Below are 26,028 nucleotides of genomic sequence, written 5' to 3' on the forward strand. Positions count from 1 at the left end.
CCTGGCCCAAAGGGTGGGTGCAGCTTCTCAAACACTTGCTAGGCTCTTTTATTCCTCCTAGTGCCAGGCGTGAGGTCACTTTTCGCTGGTCACTTTTAATACACCCTGCTTGCTCAGCCGCAACGACTGGTCTAACAGTTCCCTGCATTCTATTTCCAGATGATCTCCCCTGAGACTCCTTACAATTCAGCGATACCTCCTTGGTTCAAATCTTTATACTAGCTTTTTTTTTTATTAGCCCTCAGACAATTATGGCTTCTGCTTGGAGGGTCAAGGCGACCTCACAGTTGATTTCCAACCAGAGACGATTCCCACCTACGGAGCGAGCACCCCAGGCACGTGAGCTCTCCCGGGGCTGCTCCGCAAGGGCTGGGGGTCTTCTGATGCCAAGGGAGGCCTCACCCCACCGCTGAAATGATGTTGGAGACACTTCCCTCTACAGGTGCCCCGTAGGACATGAATTTATTAACACAGTGACCCCAGCAGATGTCCTCTTGGATTAACACCTGGACCCAAACAGGTGGAATGAGTCACTCCTCCCCAGCCTCCCGCTCTCTTGCTCTCCGTGAAAATCTGGAGCCAGAAGTCACTGCAAATGCCATCACTCCTCTGAAGTCCTCCTGGAGCCTTCCTGGCTAAGCCCACCTTCTTCTTCACGACTTTGAATGTTTCTCTTTCACAGGACTTGTGAGCACCCCTGTCCCCTGGGGCTGTGAGCCCTGGAAAGCAGAATCTGTGCCTCAGTGCCCTCCGTCACGATCACAAGCCCAATGCTGGACATAAGCAGTGACAAGAAAGAAACAACCCGAAACAGGAGCACCCAACCGCACTCCTTCCTGGACCACGGAATTAATCCCATCTAGTCTGTAATTTTAGGTAGGAATCCCGGTTAATGGGTAGGCCGTGGGTGGCTTCTTCACAGTTCTCTCTCCCAATCATTAACTCAGAAATAACTTACTTTACCAACCATAAAGTGACAAGTTTACAGAGGTTCCAAATCAATGGCTCCAGTGTTACTCGGACAAGACATGTTGCTGAAGGCTGTAAAACTCTGTCTCCACCCACGTCTGGCTCTTCTTTCTTACCCATGACAGGGTGGAATGAACAAGAGGGAGGAAATGACTTACAATGAAGACCAGGGGAGGGAACCTACCAGAAAGCACTGATAGGTCTCCCATTGGAAAAGGCCAAGGGGGGGGCACCTGGGTGGCTCAGTCAGTTGAGCTTCTGACTTCAGCTCGGGTCACGATCTCACGGTTTGTGAGTTTGAGCGCCATGTTGGGCTCTGTGCTGGCAGCTCAGAGCCTGGAGCCTGCTTCAGATTCTGTGTCTCCCTCTCTCTCTGCCCCTCCCCCACTCATGCTCTGTCTGTCTATCTCAAAAATAAATAATAAAACTTAAAAAATTAAAAAAAAAAAAAGAAAAGGCCAAGGGGCCATACCCCACAGTGGCTTAGGGATGGATGACCTCAGACTCACTTTATAGAAGGGGAAACTGAGGCCTAGAGAAATTAAATGTCTTCAGCGAGGCCAGACTAGCTGACAGACAGCTTGATCTCAACCACAGGCGCTTTCTGTACATACCAAGGTCTATACATGTCACTATTTGTAACTCACAGCAACGTGTCAGTTAAAAAGGCCGGTTCTTAGCAAATGATCTTGTTATTTCGGCTTCTTAACATAACCTGCCTAATTTCAAAGACAGTAGTTTTTTGCCCCAGAGAGTGAAAACAGAAGTAATGTCAAGTGTGTAGGGAAACTGGCCTCTCACACATTGCTTGCTGATGGGAACAGACACAGGTATAACCTTTTGGAAGCAAGATTTGGCAATGTTAAAACATGGGTAAAATGTGTATACCCTTTAATGGGATGGTATATACATGCAAAAAAAACCCCATGAGGATGTTAATTTTACCACTATTTATAATATCAAAGAATTAGAAGCAACCAAAATGAAAGCAGTTAGAAATATTAAGGTGAATTCATGCGATGGAGTCCTATGCAACCATTAGAAAGACAGAATAGCCTATAAAAGGCTATCCATGACTAGTCGATTTTATTTACAAGATTTTAAGTCATATAATATACAATGTATGTCAGAGTGTGTGCGTACAGAGCTCCAGTAAGAATTAAATTACTTACAAAGCCCTTAGAACAGTACTTGGCAGGGGTGCCTGGGTGGCTCAGTCAGTTGGGCGGCCGGCCAACTTCAGCTCAGGTCATAATCTCACGGTTCACGGGTTCAAGCCCCGCATCGGGCTTTGTGCTGACAGATCAGAGCTTGGAGCCTGTTTCAGATTCTGTGTCTCCCTCTCTCTCTGACCCTCCCCTGCTCACGCTTTCTCTCTTTCTCTCAGATATAAATAAGATGTTAAATAAAATTTTAAAAAAAAAGAACAATACTTGGCAAATATTAAACAGAAGGAACATTTTATCAAAATAGGATAGTATAGCATATGCATAAAGAAAACATAAGTGACAAATGGGATAATTCTGAGGCGGGGTTATGTAGGGTTCTCTTTCAATAAATTTGTACTATTTGAAAAATTTTGCATGATGGTTTTTATCATGAAAATATAATCAAGATATGCTTTCTCTAAAATGAACAAAACCATATTATTCAGGAGAGACCAGCTTCTATTTGCACAGAATTTAGGTTAGGGATAGTAGATATTTCCAGTTCATATGATGGACCAAATACTTGAGAAATGTATTCGATTTCTGGCAGTGCTAACCCATTCAGAGAATGTAAGTGAGGGGATAGGAGGAAAAATAATGTCACAAATGTTGAAGATGACAGCTCTTTCCTCTTCCTGAAAATCCATGATTCTGGTCTGGAGCCATTGGGTCACTTGGAGCCAAGAGAGGAAGCGAGGACCACCGTATTCCAGGCCATTCCCTGACAGATGAAGTTCCGCTGGGGGACCTGCTCAGGATGTCCTGCAGGCCAAGCAAGGCACCTCATTGCTGCCCCCTGCAGGAGAGAGCAGGGGAAGCCAAAGACGAACCTAACCAAGCTAGGGAGAACTACACAACTAGCAGCTTTTCCCACTGGCTAAGGATCTGTAGACTTCCTTCCAAACCTCACAGGCAAATTCCTGGGTTTTATACACCAGCCGTGCACTTGGTCACCTCATGGACTAAGCCAATACATTGTGTGTGTGTCCCTAGGCTTTCTCTCACTGTGAAGTATTGTATAGATCTATTCTTCTTCTTCCTCTTCTTTTTCTTCTTCTTCTTCCTCTTCCTTCCCCTCCTCCTCTTCTTCACATCTCAGTTGATTGCTCAGTTGAATACTTAAAATGTAAGTATTTTCTAGATCTATTCCTCTTCTTCTGCTTCACATCTCAGTTGATCAGAACTAAATGTGGTGATGGCGGCAGAAGGGCATTCGCTTCTTTGGACGTGCTTTTCAGAGGAATCTTTCAGTTATTTCCTCACAAAGGATTAAGTGCTCTGGGGCTTTGGAAAAGCTGCCTGTTATAATTTCCTTTTATTCCTCTTTATCTTTTAAAAAAATCAAGACTAAGTGTTGAAATATTTTTGTCACACATTGGCAGAATACTGAATTGCTCGTTCCTGTTGCAGGTGTGATCAGGCCAACTCCTAGAAGAGTTCATGGCCCAATGGGTCACACATACAGGCCTACGAACTGGGTTACCTGAGAGTGAAATGCCAGCACGCCATGCGATCAGGGCCTGGCTGATTCGTAAGACAGCTTCGAGAAGGACAGCTCATGAGATTATATCGTGAACTTTAACTCATCTCAAAGCAGTCCACGCCTCAACTACAGCACCTGCCACACTGAGCTACAATGTATCTGCTCACTGGTGCGCATCTCTCCAAGACCTGTCAAGGTCAGTGATGCTACCGTGCACGCCGGAAAACCTGCTGGGTCTCCCACATGGCCAGGTTGGGGAGCCACTTCTCTCTCCACATAGTGTATGTTGCACGGAGTCGGCTACCTCATAAGCTGCAGTCAAGGTCAGATTCAACAGAGAGGACATATGGACTGTGAGAAAGGAGGAGGAAATAAAGCCTCATAAGGTAAAATTGCGCTGTCCCTTTACCTCAGGATGATGGGGAAGGCATTACTATAAAAATACTTGGGTCTGCCACAAGCCTGCTTTACCTAAGCTCTCCAGGCCAGGAGAGGGATGATAAGTGTACTCTCCCATGCACCTGGAGCCCCAGTCAGTTATTTTTATCATTCCAAAAGCGAATCCTCAGAGGATTTTGTGAGAATCCTGACTCATAAGGTATTCTCACACTTACTACCTCACTCGATCCTCCCAGGAGACAGCACAGAGCCCGAGTTCGAATCCAGGAGTCAAACCTTGATATGAATTCCATGGCTCAATTCCCAGAGAGGGCAAGTTACTAAATCTCAATTAGCCTCCTTGCTTTTATCTGTAAAACTGCGTTAATAATATTTACCACACAGAATGTTTGTGAAGACGAAGTAACACAGTGAAGATCAAACTCCCTGGCAAATGATAACACTCTCAGTAAAGAAGTATGACTGCTCTTTCCGCTGATCCCAAAGTCCTTCCTCCAGCCAAGGCCTCTGTCAGAATTCACAGCCACAGCCCCTGCCCAGGACGGGGGCAGACTGGTGGCTGTCCCAGCACAGCTAGGCGGCCTGAAGGGCCCTGCATCTCTGGTTAGGCTCTGGGACAAGGTTCCAGCCACCAGCCTTTCCCCCTCCCCTATCAGACCTACCCATGAAGAGCTTCTTATTTGCTCAGTCTTTTGGATATTGGTCTCACATCCATCCTTCAGACTTTTTTAATGACAGCGTCCCCTCCAGACAAGTGTGGGACAAGGATGGGCTGGCCTGAGCAGCCTGCCCTGGACATCTTAGCTCTTTGTCTTGCTTAGCCTGCAGGTCTCTAGCCTTCAGTGGGCAAGGCCTCCACCATCTCTCTTCCACTTCCCGGAAGAGCATACTATTAACCATGGCTCTGGAACCACACTGCCTGTGTTCAGATCCAAGTCCAGCTCCCACCACCTCGGCTGTGGCCTCGGCAGGTATTTAACCTCCCTCTGCCTCAGTCTCTTCCCTGGTAACAGGGGCTAACAGTACAGCTTGTTGTGGGATTCAACGAGGCACACTGCAGGTACTCAGTAAAATGCAGCTCTTAGTTATTTATATAAAAACACCCTTCTCATATTAGTACCCATCAGGAAGCATGCAAAGGAGAACTTTTATTTGATATGTACTTACACCATTTTATAAGTATATATTATTTTTTTCAATTTAAACACACCTTTTGTTTGTTTTATTTTTATTGAGGGGGGGGGATGCAAGTGGGGAAGACAGAGAGAGAAAGCCAATTTTTAGCAGGCTCCGCACCCATTGCAGAGTCTGATGTGGGCCTCGATCCCATGACCCTGGGATCATGACCTGAGCCAAAATCAAGAATCTGACGCTTAACCGACTTAGCCACCCAGGTGCCCCTTAAACACACTTTTAAGAAGAAAGCACTTTTGAGAAGAACATGTTTGGGTATGGTTGAAGAAAAGAAAAGGAGGGGAGGGGAAGAGGGTGGAAAGAGGGAAGAAAATGAAAGATTTTCTTAAGGCAGGAGCCTAGATCTGGATCACAAAGAACATGACTGGCTGAGACCCCTTACTGCTAGCTGCAGAGTTTCCAACGCCCAGTATGCAAAATCTTCTGCCATATATAGGTCAGTCATACAAGACTTCCCTTTGTATTTTCTCAAGTATTCTAGGTGGGGGTAGGGCAGAAACCAAACTCCACTAAAAGAAAAAACAAAAACAAAACCAAAAAAACAAATCCTGGGCTGGAGGGTAGGTCCAGGATGCTCAGATCTCGTTCAGCTCTCTCTCAAGGCTCAGGGGAGTTGAGGGGGCACATCTAGGACAAATCCTGCTGTAGAAAATGCTTCCAAGAGATCTGGGCACATCACCCTCACCAAGAGGTCTAGACCACGTTGCCTTGGAGGAAGATAGGAGTGTTCTGCTTCTTACCGTACAATCTTCTAGGCTGACTCAGTTTCGCCAGTGTCTTACAAGACACAGACTGAAGCCAGCAAAGGTTTGCTTCACCATCTTCTGTGCAATAGCCCCCGCATAGCTACTCGCCTTTTCCCCCATCCTAAAATCTCAGGGCTATGTAGAGCAAAAAGTCATACCTTCTTTTGGTGAAAGTTACCTCATAAGAACACCAAGAATAATGTTACATATTACTTATATGTAGCCAAGACAGTCATTTAGACAACCTACATTTCTGACTCCCTTGTTCTTAACTTCACTCATATCACTTTTAATGGGTAAAAAGCTTATCAGGTCACAAAATGCACACTCCAAGAAACTTGCATTTCTGGAAAGCCATCTACTGTATACAGCATGTTCTATGAAAACTTATTTTCAAGTTGTAAATGCTATGTTGCTTCTGTTGTAGTCAGTTGTCTTCTGGGCCCCCACTGAAACAAAAACACCTAAGTCCTGCTGGCAACCATGAACCTATTTCCTCTACTTTATTAATGCCTCTGCTAACAATATTCCTGCCAGCCAAGTTTGTCCTATGGCCCATGCTATTTGCAGCCTTACTCCCAACCCTGACCAACTCACCTAAAGGTTCTGCTATAAAGGAAGATGCCAGAAAGGACCCTCAAGAAGTTGACTTACCTTTCTCGTGGCTGCTTGGTGGTGGTGGTGGTGGAAGTGGGGAGGTGACCGGTTTGGACTTGTCATAGTTGTTAAAGCTCTGGCTGCGTCGGTTGTTAGCAGTGGCTGCCCCTCCACGGGTTTTGGTTTCATTGCCTGCAGCGGATACCCTTGCGGTAGGACCTGGAAGCCTAAAATGCAAAAGCAACAGGATAATGGATTCAGTCTCAGGACAATAGCAGTGTTTCAGAAGAAGGAACTGCAACCATGCAGGAGGTAGAGGAAACCATTCAAGACACTGGGTCTGTGGAGATATGCCAGTCAAAAAATTAGTGGAACCACTATAAACACCTAGGCTACTAATGACCCCAGCAAAGTCCAACAGCGAAATATGAGTTTTCCTTTGAGCAAAGAGAAATTCTGAAGGAAAAGTAAATGAATATGTTTACTGATTAAAAAATAGCAGGTTTATCTTCCTTTTTCTCTTAAGGGACTAATTTTACTTTTCAATAGGGCCAAACCATGTCAACTCTAATTCTATCAAGTGCAGAACATGAGGGCCTATTAAGGCTCTAAACTTTTTTACCTTCTGTGTGCATCTCTTCTGGTAGGTATTAATACGGTCATATCCATATTAATCATCATGTCATAAACTAGGGTTGCATTATCAAGAAAATGATGTAATTTATAACAGTCAGGAAGAGAAATGTTAGCACTCAGAACCCAATACAACCACAATGAAAAAACTTATGGCCTGGATGAAAACACGTGTTCAGACATACATTCTCCTTCAACACTTGACAACCTGTCTCCGCAGGCATCACTTTGAGGCTGAAGCTCAGCTTCTCTGCACAGTAGATAGGAAAAAATCGTATGTTCTTTCCATAGAACCAGCAGGAATCTATTAATCTAAAGACAAACATATACCTTCTCTTAAATTAAGCACCTCCTTTAGGGTGGTTTGGGAAATAAAGTTAGCAGACATTTTTGTAATATGTTGAAAGATCTTAGAGCCTCCTCCGCAAAGAGTTAAGGGTAAGACTCCCTCAGAATTTTGGGGCAGAGAGTACTAAGCAGGCTGTTTCTAATCATTAAAAGTTGAAAGAGAAATAAATAATGAAATATTTAGTTATATCTTTCAGCTAAAACCCACTTAGCTGTGTTTAAAAGCCACTGGAACCTTCGCTGACTAGCAACAGATCTAGTGAGAAGTCTGAATTTTCAACTCATAAAGCTTTCAACTTTCTCTCCCCATTGCAAATCTGTAAGCACCAAAGACGACTGCAGTCTGGAAGCATTTTAGATATAAGCAGGCAATCGCTTTAAACTTCTTCTTGCTGGCTGAGCAAGAAAGATGGTTGTAGAATAAACAGAGAACATGAGCTGGTGAGAGAAGACTGTAAAATTTATACAGTTAAGAAGAAGGGTGGCCCCATTCCCTGACTGGGAACGAGGAGAGAAGGAAGGGGGGTGAGTTCTCTCCCCCAACAAGTGGCAGAGGAAGTGTACTTTCCACTGCACTAGGAGGATTGGCCCCTCTGTTAATTTACCCCATCTTGTTTTGGAGAAAAGATTCACCCCACAAAGGCGGGCACAAAGTGGGGCATAAAGCCAGCAGCACCAGGGTCTATATTTGGGTACCAGGTGTGGCCAGCACAACTGAACAAGGAGGCTGAGCAAGGAGATATTGGTACCTCTTGGTTTTGCCTTTAGTACAAATGGCATCCTGAGAGCCCTCCAAGTCAGTGTTAGCTGAGTACTCAGAGCCAATGGTAGAGCTTCTGCAGGTGGAGACATGGGGTCCTCTGGGCTGGACTCCTTTAACCCAGCTATAGCCCACAGGAGTCTTTATGCCCACAGATAGGCCTGGAAAAGGATTATAGACTTGTTCCAAGATGATGTCACAGCAATGGTATTAAGTGGTACAGGGTAACAGGCCATCGCATTCTAATTCAGTAGGGAATCTGCAAGAAGTAGGTAAGCAAAAAGCAACAAGAAGGGAAAACATGTCTTCCTTTCAGAGTTGCTGAAGAGCTCTCCCTGCCCCAACCCAGGGCTCTCCAGGGCCTCTATAGAAGGAAGACTGATCAAAGCATAGGATGGGATGGGTGCAACCTTGAACTGGGTAGGCAATCTGGTCCTCTGTGAGGCAGCATGGAATAATGGATAAAATAAGGGCTTTTCCCACACACATGACACTGAGTCAATCTTCTATAATTTCTCCAAGAGTCATGTTCCAGATCAGATAACTTTAGAATAATAATTAACTATCCAATGGGACAGTTGTTCATTTGAAATGGGCCTTAATGTCGGGCCTGTTTGAGTCTTCAATGCATGTTAGTTCCCTTCTCATCCTCTCTGTTGAGCATAAATTTATAAACGAACTGGGCATTGTCATAAAGGAAACATGCTTTGCTACAAAAAAAAGAATCAGACAAAATAAGGTAGGAAATCAATGGATCCAGATGAAAGTATCAAAAGGAAGCTGACAAAAATCAACATACAGGAGACTGAGATCTATATTTTCAAAGAGGTAAGCCAGGCTTTGGCAGATGGTACTTATTTCCCTAAGAAACAGTCCAGTGTACCTCTAAGCTATCGGTAGGCCCTGTTCCCCACAGTGAAATATTACTGGTCTTGGATCAACTAAGTCCCTCCTGGTCTCCTCTGGGTGGTCATCGTCAGGTTGTCTTCACTGAGTCAGGACCTCGAAGTATACCTTGGATGAGAATAGCACAGCCTTCAAATGGCTACAGGGTTGAACCAAGTTTTCTAGGCCTTCAAGGACTTCTTGAACGCTTTGAGGGCAGCTGACATGAAAAAGAATGGTTGGCACATACTTAGCCATCAAAAGCCACCTCATGTCATCTTCTACCCCCATCACCTTTACACCCTAGTCAGTTTAGCTCCCGGACCTCGACCAAATGGGAAGACTGGGTGGAGACCGAGTAATTTCTTCCAAGTTTCAGTGGGTGTCTGTGACAATGCCTTAAAACTTGAGTTGTGAATGGGCTTGAGTAGTTGCTTGCTCCAAAGCCAGCCTCCTCCATCCCTCTAAAATTTTCAGCAAAGTCTGCCTCAGGTACAAAGGCCATGAACGTGTGGTGGGTAGGAAGTAAGAAAAAGGCTTATTTGGGTCCACCCATGAGGGAACCAAAGTATTCTTTGGGATAGTGAGTCAATACACCCCAATTAATTCAGACTGAATTATACATACGGGATTTCAAATGTTGCATTTCAAAGACAATGGTGACCGTGAGGAACTAAGGTACACAAGCAATCATGGGGCAGGACTTTCTGCAAATTGAAGAAGAGTTTCCCATGGTGTGAATGCTTATGCTCCCCTTCACATTCATACGTTGAAACCCTAACATCCAGTGTGGTGGTATGAGGATGTGGGGGCCTTTGGGAGGCAATCAGGTCATTACACAGAGCCCTCATCAATGAAATTAATGACCTTATGAAAACAACAGGCCAGACTGCTAGCTGGCCCCCTGCAGGAATGAGTGAGAGGTCGGCGGTCTGCAACCTGGACATCAGCGCTCACCAGAACCCGACAAGGCTGGCACCCTGCTGTTAGACGTCCAGCTTCCAGAAATGCGATAAATTTCTGTTGTGTACCAGCCACTGAGTCTGTGGTATTTTGCTGTGGCGGCCCAAACAGAGTAAGGCAGGGTTCTAGTTCAATCTCACCTAGATCTTAAGGTAAGGCTGAGTGACCCTAAATAACATCTAAATTATGCATATATTGATAAAAGAATATGCAAAGGTTGGAAGTAATTCAAAGAAGGAAAATGACGACCCTGGATGTTGGCGGGATGGTCAGGGGAAGGTTCCAAGGAGACGTGACCCCAGAGCAAGATGTGACATGTGGAATGGAAATGTGAGTGGGGAATAAGAAGGTGTGGAGTCATGGAGAGAGGCAGAGGTCTCCAGCAAAGGGAAGCCTATAAAAAAGTATAGAGGAAGGAAGGTCTGGTGTGTGCTATGGAGTGGGGGACAGAGTGGGAGGAAATGAGGCTGGAGAAGCAGGCGGGGCCAGAGTAGAGAGGACCTCAGATGTCACAGTATGGACCTGGACTTTTTCCTGCTCTCCAGCAATGAGGCATTAATTAGGGAGGCTGGGAGCAGTATCTTCAAGTTCACAGTCACACAGACTGCAGGCCTCCAGCTCATATTCTCAAGTTCATAATTGTAAACATCCTTATGCATCACAGGAACTTCTATCAAGTCCCAGCCTGGAAACAGCTGCTGTCTGGACATTAGAATCCTTTGCAGAAGGGTCGGGTCTTGCTCACGTGGAACAGCCACGGGTACCACAACGGACGCTGCCGAGATGCCTGCCTCACTGAAGAAAAGCACGGAGAGGGGAGCACATCAAGCCAACCCGTGTCATTTATGGTGCCAGAGAGCTCCAAGGGCTCCTTGGCAAGAACAACTCTACTTCTTAGGACCATTCTATGTTCCAAACATAGTTACAAAATGACAGAGAACACAGATGGGTTCTTTGAAACATACACGTGTCGCATTAAAAAAAAAAATAAGCTGAAGGGAAGTGGTGTAAAAAAGCGGCAGAAGAGAAATCCTGCTGCTGTTGAAGCCACAGTCAATTTCTCGAACATGTGCAGAGCCGGGCAGGCAAGGGTGACATAACCTGGGAGTACACCCCGGCTCCACGCGCTGTGCATGCTGCTGGGAAGAAAGCCGTTCTTCCCCACAAAACCACTTCAAAGGCCGGGAGAAGATGGCTCTCCCAGGACGGATCGCAGCTTGTGTGCACATGCTCAGGACCTCAGGTGGCCGGCTTCATGATGAGAGGTGCTTTCTGCCGGCGGAGATTATTAAATGTTAAATCTCTCATCTCCGCGGCCTCGGCTCTTCAGCAGCTGGACAAAGAGGACAGAAGTATTAGTCCCGCTGCTTCCCCTCCACAAGATGGTCCATGTGATCAGCTCTGTGGGGCTTTGCTGGAGAGAGGTGGCCTGGTGGCCCTCGCTGGCCCACATCAACCCCAAACACCATCACTGTAACTGCTGGTTACGGTGCATTCATTATAGACCAGATATAAAAACACTGGAAATGACTTCATTAGCCCACATAACACCATGAGTGAGGCAGTTAACTACCCCATTTTGCCCGTGAGCAAACACAGGCTCCTGGAGAATAAATAATTTGCCCAGGTTACACGGTAAGCAGTGATGATGGGCTTTCCCGGGGTTTGACGAGCTGCACTCACAGCCACCATACTTTGCTGCCCCTGCAGAAAGAACACGCCTACGCCTACAAACCCAGGGTTCGCCGGGATGACCAAGGGACGATAACTGCAGCTGAAGGCAGACATTCACGAACATCCTCATCCCTGTACGGATTCCCTCTAGAAGTCTTCAGACTCAAGAGCGAGGCTCCCCACCCTGTTCAATCTCCCTGGTACTTATCAAGGTGTTTGACTCTGGCAGGTGTTCAATCAAGGTTTGCTCTTGAAGAAGAGATCCAGTTCCAGAGTTCTGGGAGAGCGGTCTTACTCAACCAGCAGGGGTAAGGCGGTTTCTTTTGGCGACTAAGTTTATAGCTACATTTGGTGATGCCTGGATCAGCGAAAACGCTTATCAGAATTGTGCTCAAGGCTGGGTCAGGGAAACGGAGGGGGATAAGGGAAGGCAAGGAGGAGGAGCAGGCAAACAATGAAGCAAAGAACACCCTTTCGTTGGCCTCATCAGAGACAAAGATGCACCCGAAAGAAACTCTAGGGGAGAGATGTGACCCTGAAAGAAAGCCAGACCTTGGCTCTCAGTCAACTTAGAGGCCTTGTGCCCAACACACCCTGGGGCAGGGGCAGGCATGCCCTCTTCCTTCCATTCCTCCTCTCCTCCCACTGCCTCCTCCTATCATCTGGGACTGATAACCACGCACACTCAGGATGGCCATGTGCTTCCAATCAGATATTTTCCCAGCTAGCTCCTGTTTATCTTCTAGAACCAAGCGCACTGTGGGAATGGACACGAGATTTCAGGTTCCCTCCAAGCTCACTTAACCTCCTTTCCTTTTGTCTGTGAAAGGATTTCGATCTGCAGTGGAATCGGAGGATAGGAAGTGGAGAAGCTCGCAACATGCTCCCTCAGGAGAACCAAATTTAAAAACGGAAAATCTGATTTCCCACAAATGTCTGACTTAGAGAAGACAGAAGCTTATCTCCTGACCAATGAATATCTGCCTAGGATCCCTCTCTACCCTCAAGCCAATGAACCTCCTGTTTGGACTCTGGCTAGATCTCCCCATCTTGTGCTCCTGGTCCATCGATACAGCACACCCCAAACCTTCAAGAGACCCACCTGTTTCTTGCTACGGCAGGCGTATGCCAAACTACAATTCCTCCGCTGTTCCCAAATAAACTTGATTTGAGTTTGGTAATCTGAGCTTATGTCCATTCACTTCCCCATTTAGGTTGACGCACTCAAAAACTGGGAACCCAGTTTGCCAGCGCAGGGGGTGTCGGAGTTGGGCCTGGTGTTATTTTTCAGGGAAAGCAGGCACTTTCTAGTGTGGTGTCATGAACTGGATGTTTATGTCCTCCAGCCCCACCCCCCGCCAAATTAGGGTATCCTCACCCTAATCCCCATGTGATGGTATCTGGAAATGGGACTTATGGGAGGGACTTCATCAGGCTGAAGACCTCATGATGGGATCAGTGCCTTATAAGAGAAAGGAGGGGGCTGGCTTCCTCTCTCTCTGCTCTCCATGTGAGGACACAGCAAGAACATGGCCATCTGGAAACCAGGAACAGAGCTCGTTAGAACCTGACTGTGCCGGTACCCCGATCTTGGACTTGTAAGGAAAGCAGTTCTGTTGTTTAAATCACACAGTTTATGGTGATTTGTTATAGCAGCTCAAACTGACAAAGACACAGGATTATGAAAAGCAATGATGATGAACGTGGGTTCCCTCCTGTGTCCCGGAACCAAGTCTGGGTAACACATGGACTTGATTTACAGAGAAGCAACTGCCTTAGTGGCTTCTCCCCAACAGCCAGGCAGATCCTGAGTTGGGTCTCCTTATGTGTAACTTTTTAGAAAAGAAAAAGTCAACTCTGGCCAAAAAAAGGCACTGAGAACCTGAGAGAGAGGGGCAGTGATCAGACATTCAGTATGTATTTGTTACACGAATACAGACAGAAATGCAGCATAGGGGGTGCCTGATGGGTGGCTCCATCGGTTTAGCGTCCGACTTCAACTCACATCATGATCTCACAGTCCATGGGTTCGAGCCCTGCATCAGGCCCTGTGCTGACAGCTCAGAGCCTGGAGCCTGCTTTGGATTCTGTGCCTCCTTCTCTCTCTGCCCCTCCCCTACTTGCACTCTGTCTCTCTCTCAAAAATAAACACTGAAAAAAAAAAAAAAGAAGAAGAAGGAATGTAGTGTGAGTATCCCTTTAGCTTTAAATGAGAATTCAATGAAAATAACGACCCAGCATCAGGTTCTGTTAGGATGCTAAAAAGGACAAAGTGAGCCTAAAGGCTGAGAGTAATGGCTGAAACATAAGATTTTTAAAAGCAGCCTTGACAACCCCATAAATACCAGAAATCAAGCAGGACAAAGAGAGGAGGAGTGTAAACAGTGGGTAAGGTGAGGGTTCTGGAGTTAGGCCACGTGGGCTCAAATCCTGGTTTTTCCACTTTCTGTGGAAAGTCACCTTGGGTAACTTACCTAACTTCCTAGACTTTAGTTTTCTTATCTGTAAAATGGGGATAGTCACTGGAGCGGTCACATGAAAATGAATGTCAGGATTAAATAAGACAAGGCGTTCAAACTGATGCGTAACAAGCACTTAATAAATGTTAACTATTGCTACCTTTAAAAATAACAGCAGATCCCAAAGATGTGACTGGCATTTTCCATACCCTGGAATCAGTCCTTATAGGGTGCAGTAAATGCCAAACTCCATGTCAGGAGAACTAGTTAGTGAGCAAGACTAACTTTTACTTTTAGGTAGCAGAGGTACAAAGAGCATCCAGGGACGAAAAGGAGATAGAGCCGCCTGCTGCTTTGTCTCCTCTGACCAACTGGATTCATGCTTCAAGTTCTTTAGAACTCAAGAGAAACCAAAGCCACATTAGTAATTTTAGCAATCACAGCAACAATAAAAAAGCACGACACACATAAAGGAGATGCAGATGAGGTGGGATCAGGGCCAGGCCAGAGCAGGGAGCCAAACTCATCATAAAACCACTACAAAAACCACTCAGAAACTTACCTCTCCCTAAGTCAGAAAGGACTTTGACACAAAGCAATGAAAGCCCAAATCAATGAGATGCATTGATTTGAAACATTCTCTACACCATAACGCCGCACACACACGCCCCTTTTCAGTGACCCCACAGGCATTCTGCAAACTCTCCCACACTGGGTCATTAGCCAAAGCATGTTGGGTTTTCTCAAACTGCAAGCATAGAACGAGGAGAGGGACCAAAAGGAAGCTTAGCCAGAACAACGGGGTCAATGAGTTGGGCTGAAACCATGCTTTGCAGGACACAGAGAAAAGTCTAACCTAGAGATCTTTTTCTGACCCAGAGTGAAGCGGATGATTTTGCTTTGAGAGGAGTCCTTGGATGACGCACTGCATGACAGGAAAGAAAAAAGGGGAAGAGGTGAGTAAGGGGAGAGAAGATACGTTAGACGCGCACATCACGAATGGGAGTCTGCGGCAACGGGGGTGCGCCCGGTTTGCCCTCTGCCGGCTTTTCCCGTGACTCCCTTCTGAGTCTGAATTTTCTGATTTGGTAACATTCCAGTGTGAAGAAACTGCTATCAAGATTATCTAAGGGCTTTTGATGTCTTTTTTTTTTCAAGACCAAGTATCTTTTCTACTACCCGTGATATGAGGTCGCCTTCTTCCCGGAAGTAAACGCTGAAGCAAGGGGTCTTGGATAAGTAAACAAACTCGATAAATTTCTAAGAGTATCTAGAGGCTTCTATCTCACATGCTTCTTCTACCAGGGTGCTTTTTAGATAAATATGTCATAAAATGATGACCCAAGACGAAGGTACAGATGTTTGCAAGTTTTGCTAGTCGTGGGAATATTTGCTTTCAGTGGTATAGAAATGTTCAATTAAAGTTTTCCGAACTTATTAAATTCTAGATTTTGGACCATAAACTTGTGTAATGAAGAATCTTGATAGGGCTTAATAAAAAAGTGAGCTTAGTTACTGCCTTGTGAAAGGTAGAAATATTTATCTTTCTTGTATCCATACACCATATAGCAGCTTCATCCTACACCAACCTGTGTTTCTCAGCACATGTTGTCTGGAACCCTATGCAATAATCTGAGGTGGGGAAAACAATGTTGGTGTCACTAGACTTTGAAAGTAAAGGAAGACAGGAGAGCAGGCAGGAAAGAAAAACAAGCAACAATTGTCTGGATTTTTCCTAAACAGCGAAATATTGATAATTCGTAAGGTAGACACAGAGGAAGAAGGAAACGAGTCTTGAGGAGTACTCTCCTCTCCCCGACTCTGGACTGCTGAGGAATTTCATGGGTTAGACACTGGATCAAGTTCTCAGCCTCATGCAGATTAAGGAGAAGAGCTGAAGAGACCAGGTAAACGTGAGCCTCCATTCGGCCATCATGGAGGAGATGCTCTGACTCCCTCCTGCCAGCCTCTCAACTTCCCTTCACCAGCTTCCATGACTGGCGGAAATTAACAAATTTCATGGCAAAGCTGCCAGGTGTGAGTACTTGCTATCCCATGAGGTACAGTGTTTAGGCATGTTTGCATCTGGCAGAGTTCTAACAAAGGACTAAAACCAACCTGGTGTTTGGGGCTTGTGTCAACATCTGACACCGATCATCAAGGGCCCAAACCATCACCCTTGGGATTTTGATGATCAGGGACAGAATCTGGGATAGATACAATGGGACTAAGCCAGTGATGCCATAGTGCTCTCCTTAAATTTACAGCCAGCGTGTAAGCATGAGATATGAGATCCCTAGAGCCTGAGAATCAGATTGTCCTTTGGAAGTAAAACGATAAAGTATTAGTATATAATGGATGAAACCAGTCGTCTGCAGGGCCACGATGGTAGGAATCACTCTGGAATAAATGGATATAAAAATCTGCCTTAAGTAAGTTTGGCTCCGCTTTAGGTAAAACATTTATTAATAGTAGGATTTTTTTTTTTTTTTAACTGGGAGATGGGCGCCCTGACTGGAACATCTGGTTCTTTTATGAAAAACAAATACCTACCATGGAAATGGGTGCCTCAGGCTAGCACAGCGTAGTGACACAACCCAGCGTTTCTCAACATGCGCTCCTTGGAATCATAAATGCAGTGAGATGCTCTATGAAAGAAGTTCCGTGGCTAAGGTGGAGGAAAGCTTTCTACGCCCTCTTCTGAAGAGTCACAGCACACACGTGCTCCTCTCTCAGGCTCCCTCATCTCAATAAATAGCGCCATGTACCACGGCTCACGCCAGAAATCTAGCTGTACCTGTGAGTCCTCTCCCCTACTCCGGACAGTCCGTCTATTCAGTCCTGGTGGCTAACCTCCTGAAGTGGCCCTTCGACATGTCAGCTCCTCTTGGTCTAAGCCACTGTCATCTGGAGGGCCACAGAAGCCTCTTACCTGGGGGCCTGCCTTCCATCTCCACTCCTTCATAGTCTTACTCTCCAGAAAGGAGATAAGAAGTTATTATTTTTTTTAAACTGTAAATTGAATCAAGTCTCTTTCCTACCAAGACTGCCCCCCACCCCCAACCCAGTGGTTTCCTGTTACCTATAAAACGAAATTGCAAACTCTTTACCCAGTTTAGCCAGCACTCTGTGACTTGGCCTCGTGGCGAACAGCACTATGCAGCTCCAGGGGCCACAGGTCACACTGTCTACCATGGAAATAGGGGCTTTGCTGACCGGTAACTTATCTTTTCCCACCTCCCCACACCCACTTAACTCCAGCCACATCAGCCTTCTTTCTGGTCCTCCAACCTGCCAAGCATGCTCTTACACTACAGGGCCTTGGCACCAGCTGCTCCCTCCGGCTGATCTGTTCTACATTTAAACTTTACATGGCTTGCTCCATGTCATTCCTATCTTCACTGTGGTACCATATCCCCAGAGAGAATTTCCTATCAGCCCAACCTAAGTTATCAGCCTAATCCTTCTGAATTGCATCATCTTCTCGTAATACTGGTATTTGTCTTCCCTGTTTATTTGCCTGCTTCCTCCAGTAAAAGGCAGAGAGTGGGCACACTGGTAATCTCATTCAGCCATGAACTCCAAGCACCTAAATCAGTGCCTGGCACACATAAGGCATTCACACACTAAATAAATGAATGCATACTGGCAGATTCAAGGATGTGAGTAGACCCATATTAACAGTTCTAACAAGCCAACCCAGATTATTTACCACATTTTCCCCCTACAGAACCCTTCCCCTGCAAGTTACCATCCAAGGAATAAGCACTTATTAGAATACCATGCGGGAGAGGGTATCCTGCTCATTGAATCTCCCAGGGCCATCAGGGACCTCTGATCAGAGAGTGGCTCTCGCTTAGGTGGCTCTTTGGGGGTGTGGGGGGAGGCTTGCTGCCTGGCTGTCTGTTCCTCACCACTAGTCCAGGCATTTCTGCTAGTCTACACATTTCCATAATATAAATTGGATATAATTAGATAATTAATTAGGGGATCTGGTTTACAGTACATCCAGCGTGTTGGTTGTAACACCATCATGAATGGGAAACAGCACTTCTCAGGGGGAGGAAGAAGCCATAGCCATCTCTAAGGCACCTGTTCTATTTGAACCACTCTGTGCTTTGCCCAGCCACAATGGGCTGCTGAGCCCAGTGCTTAGTAAGGCTGGTGGTTTAGGGGCCTGGAGAAGGGAAGCTGTTACTCGTCAGCACGTATTAAATGAAATCAACCCATCAATTTAATTAGTGACATCTAGGTTTGATAACAAAAGGTTTACAGCTTTAAACAACAATGACTGTGGACTTTTCTTCACAGTTTTGACTAGGGGTCAAAAACTTTCTAGCTCCTGGGGCACCTGGTGGCTCTGTCGGTTAAGTGTTGGACTCTAGATTCCAGCTCAGGTCACAACCTCACAGCTCCTGAGTTCAATTCCCACATTGGGCTCTGTGCTTACAGTGCAGAGCCTGTTTGGGATTCTCCCTCTCTCTGCCCCTCTTCCACTTCCTCTCTCCAAAAATAAATAATTCGGGGCGCCTGGGTGGCTCAGTCCCAGTAGAGCATCTAACTCTTGACTTCCGCTCAGATCACAATCTCACGGTTTGTGGGTTTGAGCCCCACATGGGGCTTGTCACTGATAGGTGGAGCCTGCTTGAGCTTCTCTTTCTCCCTCTCTCTCAAAATAAACAAACTTAAAACTACATAAGCAAATGTTTAAAAAAAACTTTCTAGTTCCTAATCCCGTCCTTCCCTCCTCCCCCTATCATTAAAATGAATGTTTTACAAGGTGATCTTCTGCAGGGGTGGATGCACCCAGTCGCACTGTCACTGTAGATGGTAACTGCCCTGATGCTCGGCTTACAGGCCATCCCGCAGCGAGGCCAGCCGGCAAGCATCGGTCCCACTGGGAGCTTCAACCCAACCTGAGCCCCAATCCTGCCAAGCAGAGGACCACCCAAGAGGCTGCTGCCAACCATTTAAGGTTAGCAGGACCCAGCCGCGGGCCCTCTCAGGGCAGGTGGCTGCTGCCCCTCTTCCTTGAGAGGCATTTGCCATCCTCTCTGCTCTTGCTGTTTTTCCTCTGGTGAAGCAGAAGTGCCTGCTGCAGCACTCCTGCCTCCACTAAGTAAAATGACTCACACACAGGGCACCGAATACCCAGCTTAGGGGCAAACACACAAAGCAAGTTGGAAGTCTATTTTCGGGGCCCTTTATTGCACAGGAGCATGTGCATCACAGGCCAGAGCTGAGGCCAGAGCGGCTAATTAGCCCTGGCTGCTGGCCATGCTGACCTATAAAAGCACATATCTCCGCCAGGCACGAGAGGCAGCCCCACCACATCCATTTCAAGGTCAGGCTACCCATCCCCCCACCCATCCCCCGTGGTTCTCAGCACCAAAGAGGCCCAAACGACAAGACATCCGGCCCAGGCTAGAATTCGGCCGGTGTGGAGGATGGCCCACGAAACACAGAATTATCCATTGGCGAGGAGCCCCCACCTGGACTGCATTTCAGCTTGTGCTTTTGACTGCTGATGTGGCGCCGGCTGGAGAGGCTGGCCGGGGGCTTGGGGAGTGGCTGGCACCTGCTGCTGAGGAGTGCCAGCCTGGCGCTGGGAGGGGGCCCCGGCCGCCTGGGACGCGGCGGGCGGCGGTGGGGGGAGGTGCTGCTTCTGGGGCTGCTGCTGCTGCTGTTTGTACCGGGACAGGCTGAAGAAGAGGCCTAGGATGGCCTTGAGGTTGCCATTCCTGATTTCTGCAAGACAATAAAGAAATTCTTTTAGACAAGGAGGCCCGCCTTGGGAGTCCTTTCTTGCTGAGCTTCAAGCTTCGCTTCTCAAGGACAGGACTGAGCGCCTGCACACATCATCGCCATCACTGTCGTCGATCAGAGTCAGGCCTCAGCCACAGAGAAATTCGTTCCCTTTCCCCCACTGGGATTAGAGCGAATACGTGAGGCAAGTCGCAACTAGATGTCTGGCAAGGGCCAGGAGGAAATTCTCAGCAAGGACACAACCAAAAAAAGTGAGAGTCCCAAGCAAGACTGTGCTTGTGCTCAGGCAAAGCCACCGATCCGGGACAGAGGTGCTGGGGGAGATTCACGGGTTTCCATTCAGCAGCTCTGCCACGTGCCATCAGCTACACGGTGTGTGCCAAGCGGCTCCTGCCCCCCCACCCCTCCACCAGCCTCCCTCTACTCTCCCCGACTATCCTTCCACCTAGACACGCAGCTCTGTGTCTCCCTCGTCCACTGAATCACTAACTTTAATTTGGGATGAGTGTGGGGATAGGCTACGGGACTTGCTTTCATAGAGAACTCACATACAGAAAATAATGTGTTTAAAAAAACGAGAGCAGAGTGGGGATGAGAACATTTTTATTCCAGACAGGAAGTTTTAGATGTTAAAATGGATTTGCCTCAAGGCATGCATAAAAAGCTGCAGAGAAGGAATAAAATATTTATTCACAGGCAGAAGCTATGGATCAAGGGTGTTTCCCCTTGGGGAATCCCTCCTTTTCTGTTCTTTTAACAACAGATGCAATGGCTGTGGTCTGACTTGATCCTGAGGGTGAGGTAATAGGGCCACCCAGCCTGAGGGGCAGGAAGAAGGAATCTTGGGGGTTCCCTCTGCTTTGTGTCAACCTGAGGCTCAATTTCCTTCTCCGAACTGGCCAGGGGGGCGGAGGAAGGAGAGTATCTCCTGTTTGGAGAATGCACACGTCCAGGTTAGCCCAGGGCTGGGAAGAGACCGCTGGTAAAGGAACACGAGTTTCCTCCAGGAGCAGCTGTGGGACACAGGGTATGAATGGGGTCCTTTCAGAAACAAGCCCCATTCCTTGCAAGCCTGCCAGTGCCCTGGGCGTGATGAGAAGCCCAGGATGAATGACTGCCAGGCTCTGAAGAAACGGAGATTACAACTGACGATAGGGACACGGGGTCCAGTCAGGACTCCAGTATGGACTAGCCGCACAACTCCGGGCAAGTCACGTAATCTCTGGGCCTCCCTGGCGATATGGACACAGCTGGCCCCATCACACAAGGGTGCTCTGCAAATCCCGAAAGCAAGCCATGAGCAGTGAAGCCCTTCACTGCTCTTGGTTACGAATAACTGTAGCCCCCAGAATCCTATGGGAGATTCCCATGCAGGTCCAGGTTCATGCCTTAGACATGGTATTTGTTTTTACTACGGTCATCTGATGACTTACCATGCACACCATGATACTTTTTGGTAGTGAAAGGGGGGAGCTTTTAATGGTGCCAGCGCAGGTGTAAGCCAGGACCGACCTGGCGAAGGAGGATGCTTATAAACCGTTGTGTGCAATGTGGGGAGCAGAGATAGCCCCACAGATCTGAGGGAGCCCTCAGATTTCTGGAGCCACTTCAGCTATAACCCTTCTGTGCTACTTGCTTCTCCATCCTAAGGAGACCAAAACAGTAGCACACACACCCTTGTGGCTTGCTCGGTTTCTGCTTCTAAATGTTTCTACAGATACATCAGGGTTACAGAATGTGAGGTTTGGATGGGAGGAGTCAATTGGCTCCAGAGGGTGAAGTGACACACCCATGGCCCATGGTCACCCCGCTGGGCACTGATGGGAGTTAGGGACAGAATCAAAAGCTGGCATGCAGGGTAGCACCTGTTAAGGAACTTGGGAAATAATTTCCCCCTCAAAATCAAATTCAAGGGAGGGAGAAGGTAGAGCTAATCACGGGGATTGGTGAATCTGTGTAAGATTTGCTTTTAGTGCCGTTTGTGACTGTCAGGTTATCTGGTTTGTAATACCAAGGACTACCAGTAATTAGTACATATCAAGTTAAGCTGTTTTGTGCATGAGCTCATTCAATCCCTACAACCTGGGAAGTGAATATTATTGTTCCCCTTTTAAAGAGAAACAGAGGCTCATAAAACCTTATGACCTCTCCAAGGCAATAAATGTTGGAGCTGGGATCTGGGATTTGAATCTGGGGTTTTCCAGCTCAAAGCCCGGTCTCTTAACACTGTGTAACTTGGCTTACTTGTATCCCCATCATATGCGGTAAATTTAAAAGTACACCAGCTAATGTTTTATTTATTAAGCTAGCTGGTGGGCATCTAAGTATTCCTTATTCTTCTGTAAGTGGTCTATTATGGAATGTGCCAAACATTCCACAGTGCATTTTTTTTTTTTTTTTTACCCATGGAAGAAAAAACAAAGAAGGGAGGAACTAAAAATTCAGCACAGCCAGGGGCCGGTGGTTTGTTCCTTGCAAGAGGCAGGCACGTCCACCTAAGCGCCTCATAACAGACCAGCCCAACCCAGGGCAAATGGAGACGACTCTGTCATATTCTCTACCCACTGTGGCTGGGAAGTCACTTCCTCTTCATAGCTCAGCGCTATTCCCTCAAACATTCTGTCAAAGAGCACAGTTCTCCCACAGATACACTTCTTACGAGGGAACATTTTTATCACAAAGTCACTGATTTCTGGAGCCAGAAAGACCTGGGTTTGAATCTCTATGGTTCATGTAGACTGAGTTTTCAGAAGACTCAACCTCTCTGAGCCTCACTCTTCATGTTTAAAGTGGGCATATGCCCCAGTGCACCTTTTACACAGGCCTGTTAGGAGAATTAAGTGAACATTAAATGGGGAAATGAGTGCAAGGCACCCAGGACACTGCCTGCCTCTACTTCCCCTTTTGATTCAGAAAATATGGCCACTCTATCTATAGCCTCCTCGGAACTTACCACCGGGCTCTGCACCTGAAGGAAGCCTACGAAGCTGCGTGTTCTTCCTGCTCCTCCCCTCTTTATGCCGCAGTGACAGGCATTGAGAAGGAAATTAATCATGAATAATCTCATATTAGACAAAAGTCGATGATGAGCTTCTGGTTCTTTTTTAAATAGCTTTACTGAAGTGTGATTTACATCCATAAAACTAAGTGTACAGTGATTTTCAGTAAGTTCTGTAAATTCTAACCTTAGACTACTTGCATCACCCTGAGAATGGTACTCATGCTCTGTCAGCAATCAAATTCCCAAACCCATTCCTGGGCGACATGGAATCTGCTTTCTGTTTCTACAGGGTTGGTCTCTCCTGGACACTTCCTATAAATGGAGCCATGTAATAGGTAGCCTTTTGCATGTGGCTTCTTTCACTTAGTATGTTTTTAAGTGAGTCCATGTTGGAGCAGTTCTCATTAGCTTGTCTCTGTAATGCTGAGGAACACCCTATCGTATGGACATACCCCGTCCTGTTTATCCATTCACCAGTCAGTGGATGTCTGGACTGTAATTTTCTTCTCAGAGCACAAAAACTGGAGAGTGAGAAATGCTCTGTTTGGGGTCGGAAGCCACATGGTTTATGCCATGGGTGGTCTATAACAGACAGTATCCAAAATAGCTAGAATTGCATCCTTTCCACATTTCCAAGTGGCATGTGCCTGTGTTCCACGGGGCTGGTGAGCCGGCGGCACTGGCATCTAACAACAAAACCCATCAGCCCACAAAAATGTTTCCCTCCTGACATTTCCCAAGGTTTGGAAAAAGGGTATCATTTTGTGCCTGATCAACTATCCTTACTCTCTTGATTTCTAGAGAAAGGAACAAAGGAAGAAAAAGAAAACCATAGACCTCACTAGAATGGACACTAGCTAGCCAGTATCTAAACCTGCATGAGAATCCTGACTGCGTTTCTCTGCTTGTGGCCACGCCCATGTCTAATGAACGAACCACAGACCATTTTCAATTTCCATTAGAAGTCAGTATTGCCTTGATTCTTCATTCCCTTGGGTGCTAGCTGATTTCTTTGCTCCCCCTGGCTGGTATAAAGCTCCACTGTTGTGTGGATAACATAACTGATGTTGTGTGAGATGTTAGACATGAAGGGTAGGAAAAACAGAGTTCTTTGCTTGCAACATTATTTTGGAGAAATCTCAGGCCTGGTTTACAAAGGCACAAACACTGGAATAATCTAATACAAAGAAATCTGCTTTGTAGGGAAGAAGGGATTGATTGGGAGCCAAAGGGAGGGCTACCTTGGACCAGACCGCAGAGTCAGAAGTCCTATCCAGATCCCTTAAACCACAGCACTGTCAGGCTCACCCGGCTGAGTCGGGACCGTGGATCCTGTGGTCTATTCCTCTGAATGGCCCATCTGCATAACTGACATTCACCACATAACTCCCTACCCCATTCCTGCAGCCCCCTGTGTACTGCTCACGAAGCCCGTTAAAGGCTTCGTGAAGAGGGACGAGGGGCTGAGTGACAGAATCAGTCCCAGTCACTGCCAAACAGGTGATGTGGGTAGGAGGAAACGGAAAGAATCCACCTGCTGCTTTTCTCCTAACAGTCCAGAAAGCCCTTCTGCTCTCTGGCTCAGAATAAAAGGGGGACCAGCTCAGCATCTAGGATTCTGGCCAAACCGGGTCTGAGCTCATCAAGTCGGCAAACGATTTCACTCCGAAAGTGTGCGCTCCTTCCTGGAGGTGCCTGGAAGCATCCTTCTGTCTGTCTGTCCACTCCGCAAGGTTGATAAAGAGCTAGTCTTTGCTCCCGTCATATCACTCATGCTTCGTCTTCTGTCTCGGTTTCCCTTTACCTTCCTTTCCTGTCTGGTGAATGCCTGTTTATCCTGTAAAGCCCAGGGGAAATGCCACTGTGTCTACAAAGCCCCCCGACCTCCTCAGAGAGCTAATCACTGTCTTTCTTTGGGCCCCACCGAGTATGTACCGCTCAGCTCTAGTACATACCACTAGCACAGCTCTCCTACTGATATTGAAGTTCATTTGCACGACTGATACTATGCCTGGCACACAGGATGTGCCCAGCAGGTGTCTGCCAAACTAAATCGGATGTGCCTCACCCCCAGACCTTCTCTGTTATGGGAAGATGGGCTCTGGGCCAGGTGTTCTCAAAACTCCCAAGGATAAAGGCCATCCTTCCTCACGGGACAGGTTTACAGATGGTCGTGACAGGTGGAGCATGTGTCAGGGAGGGGTTCAGGGATCTTAAAAACCACCCAGCTTAGGGCAAAGCCCAAGCTCACAGGATTCCAACAAGCTTCCAAGAGCAAGTGGATGGGTCCAACCTTCTGGAACACAGAGGGGGTGGGAAGGCCTAGTCCAGGGGAAGTGCCCCAAACCAGCAGCGTGTCCATGGGGCTCACCTGGCTCTGCAGCCTCCACTCCAGACAAAGCTCTCTGTGGGCCTCTAACAGGCAGGTCGCGGCAGGGCACGACCTGCTTCAATGTTTCACGGACAGGTGCATACACACTCCTGGGCTTCCAAACCTGCTTTAGTCACTGGAAAAGGGTGGGGAAGAACCTATGGGGCTTTCCAAGCGCTGATGTTTTTCATCAGAGGAGGAGCCTCAGGGCACTCAATCGTCTTCAAAAGGAAAACCAAAAGCATTAAAACTACATTGCTTCTTTGGACACTATAATGCTCTTCTAGTTAATTAGGCAGGTGGTTAGCAGTGTGGGCAGTGGGGAGCAGTAGAAAATAGCAGGTCTCTCAAGCAGATGTGAGTAGCTTAGGCACCGCTGACCTGTGGGCCCTGCCTCCCTCTGTCCATGTGGAACGTAAGCTCTCTGGGCCTTAGTTTCCTCATCCGTATGAATACTGATTTTAAAAAGTTGCCGAGGGGGGCGCCTGGGTGGCTTAGTCGGTTGAGCGTCCGACTTTCGCTTAGGTCATGATCTCACGGATCGTAGGTTCGAGCCCCGCGTCGGGCTCTGT

At 47.0% G+C, this 26,028-nt stretch overlaps 1 protein-coding gene across 1 annotated transcript in view; it reads right to left on the bottom strand.

The window, feature by feature from the left end:
• The window catches only part of NAV2 (neuron navigator 2), a 270,778-nt gene that overhangs the window by 207,027 nt on the left and 37,723 nt on the right, over positions 1-26,028 (bottom strand). The window contains 2 exon segments of the mRNA XM_077761085.1: positions 6,654-6,823; positions 19,811-20,066. Coding sequence (XP_077617211.1) covers positions 6,654-6,823; positions 19,811-20,066 — 426 coding nt within the window.

The sequence above is a fragment of the Crocuta crocuta genome, unplaced genomic scaffold (genome assembly GCF_008692635.1).
Source record: "Crocuta crocuta isolate KB4526 unplaced genomic scaffold, BGI_CrCroc_1.0 scaffold233, whole genome shotgun sequence".
NCBI lineage: Eukaryota > Metazoa > Chordata > Mammalia > Carnivora > Hyaenidae > Crocuta > Crocuta crocuta.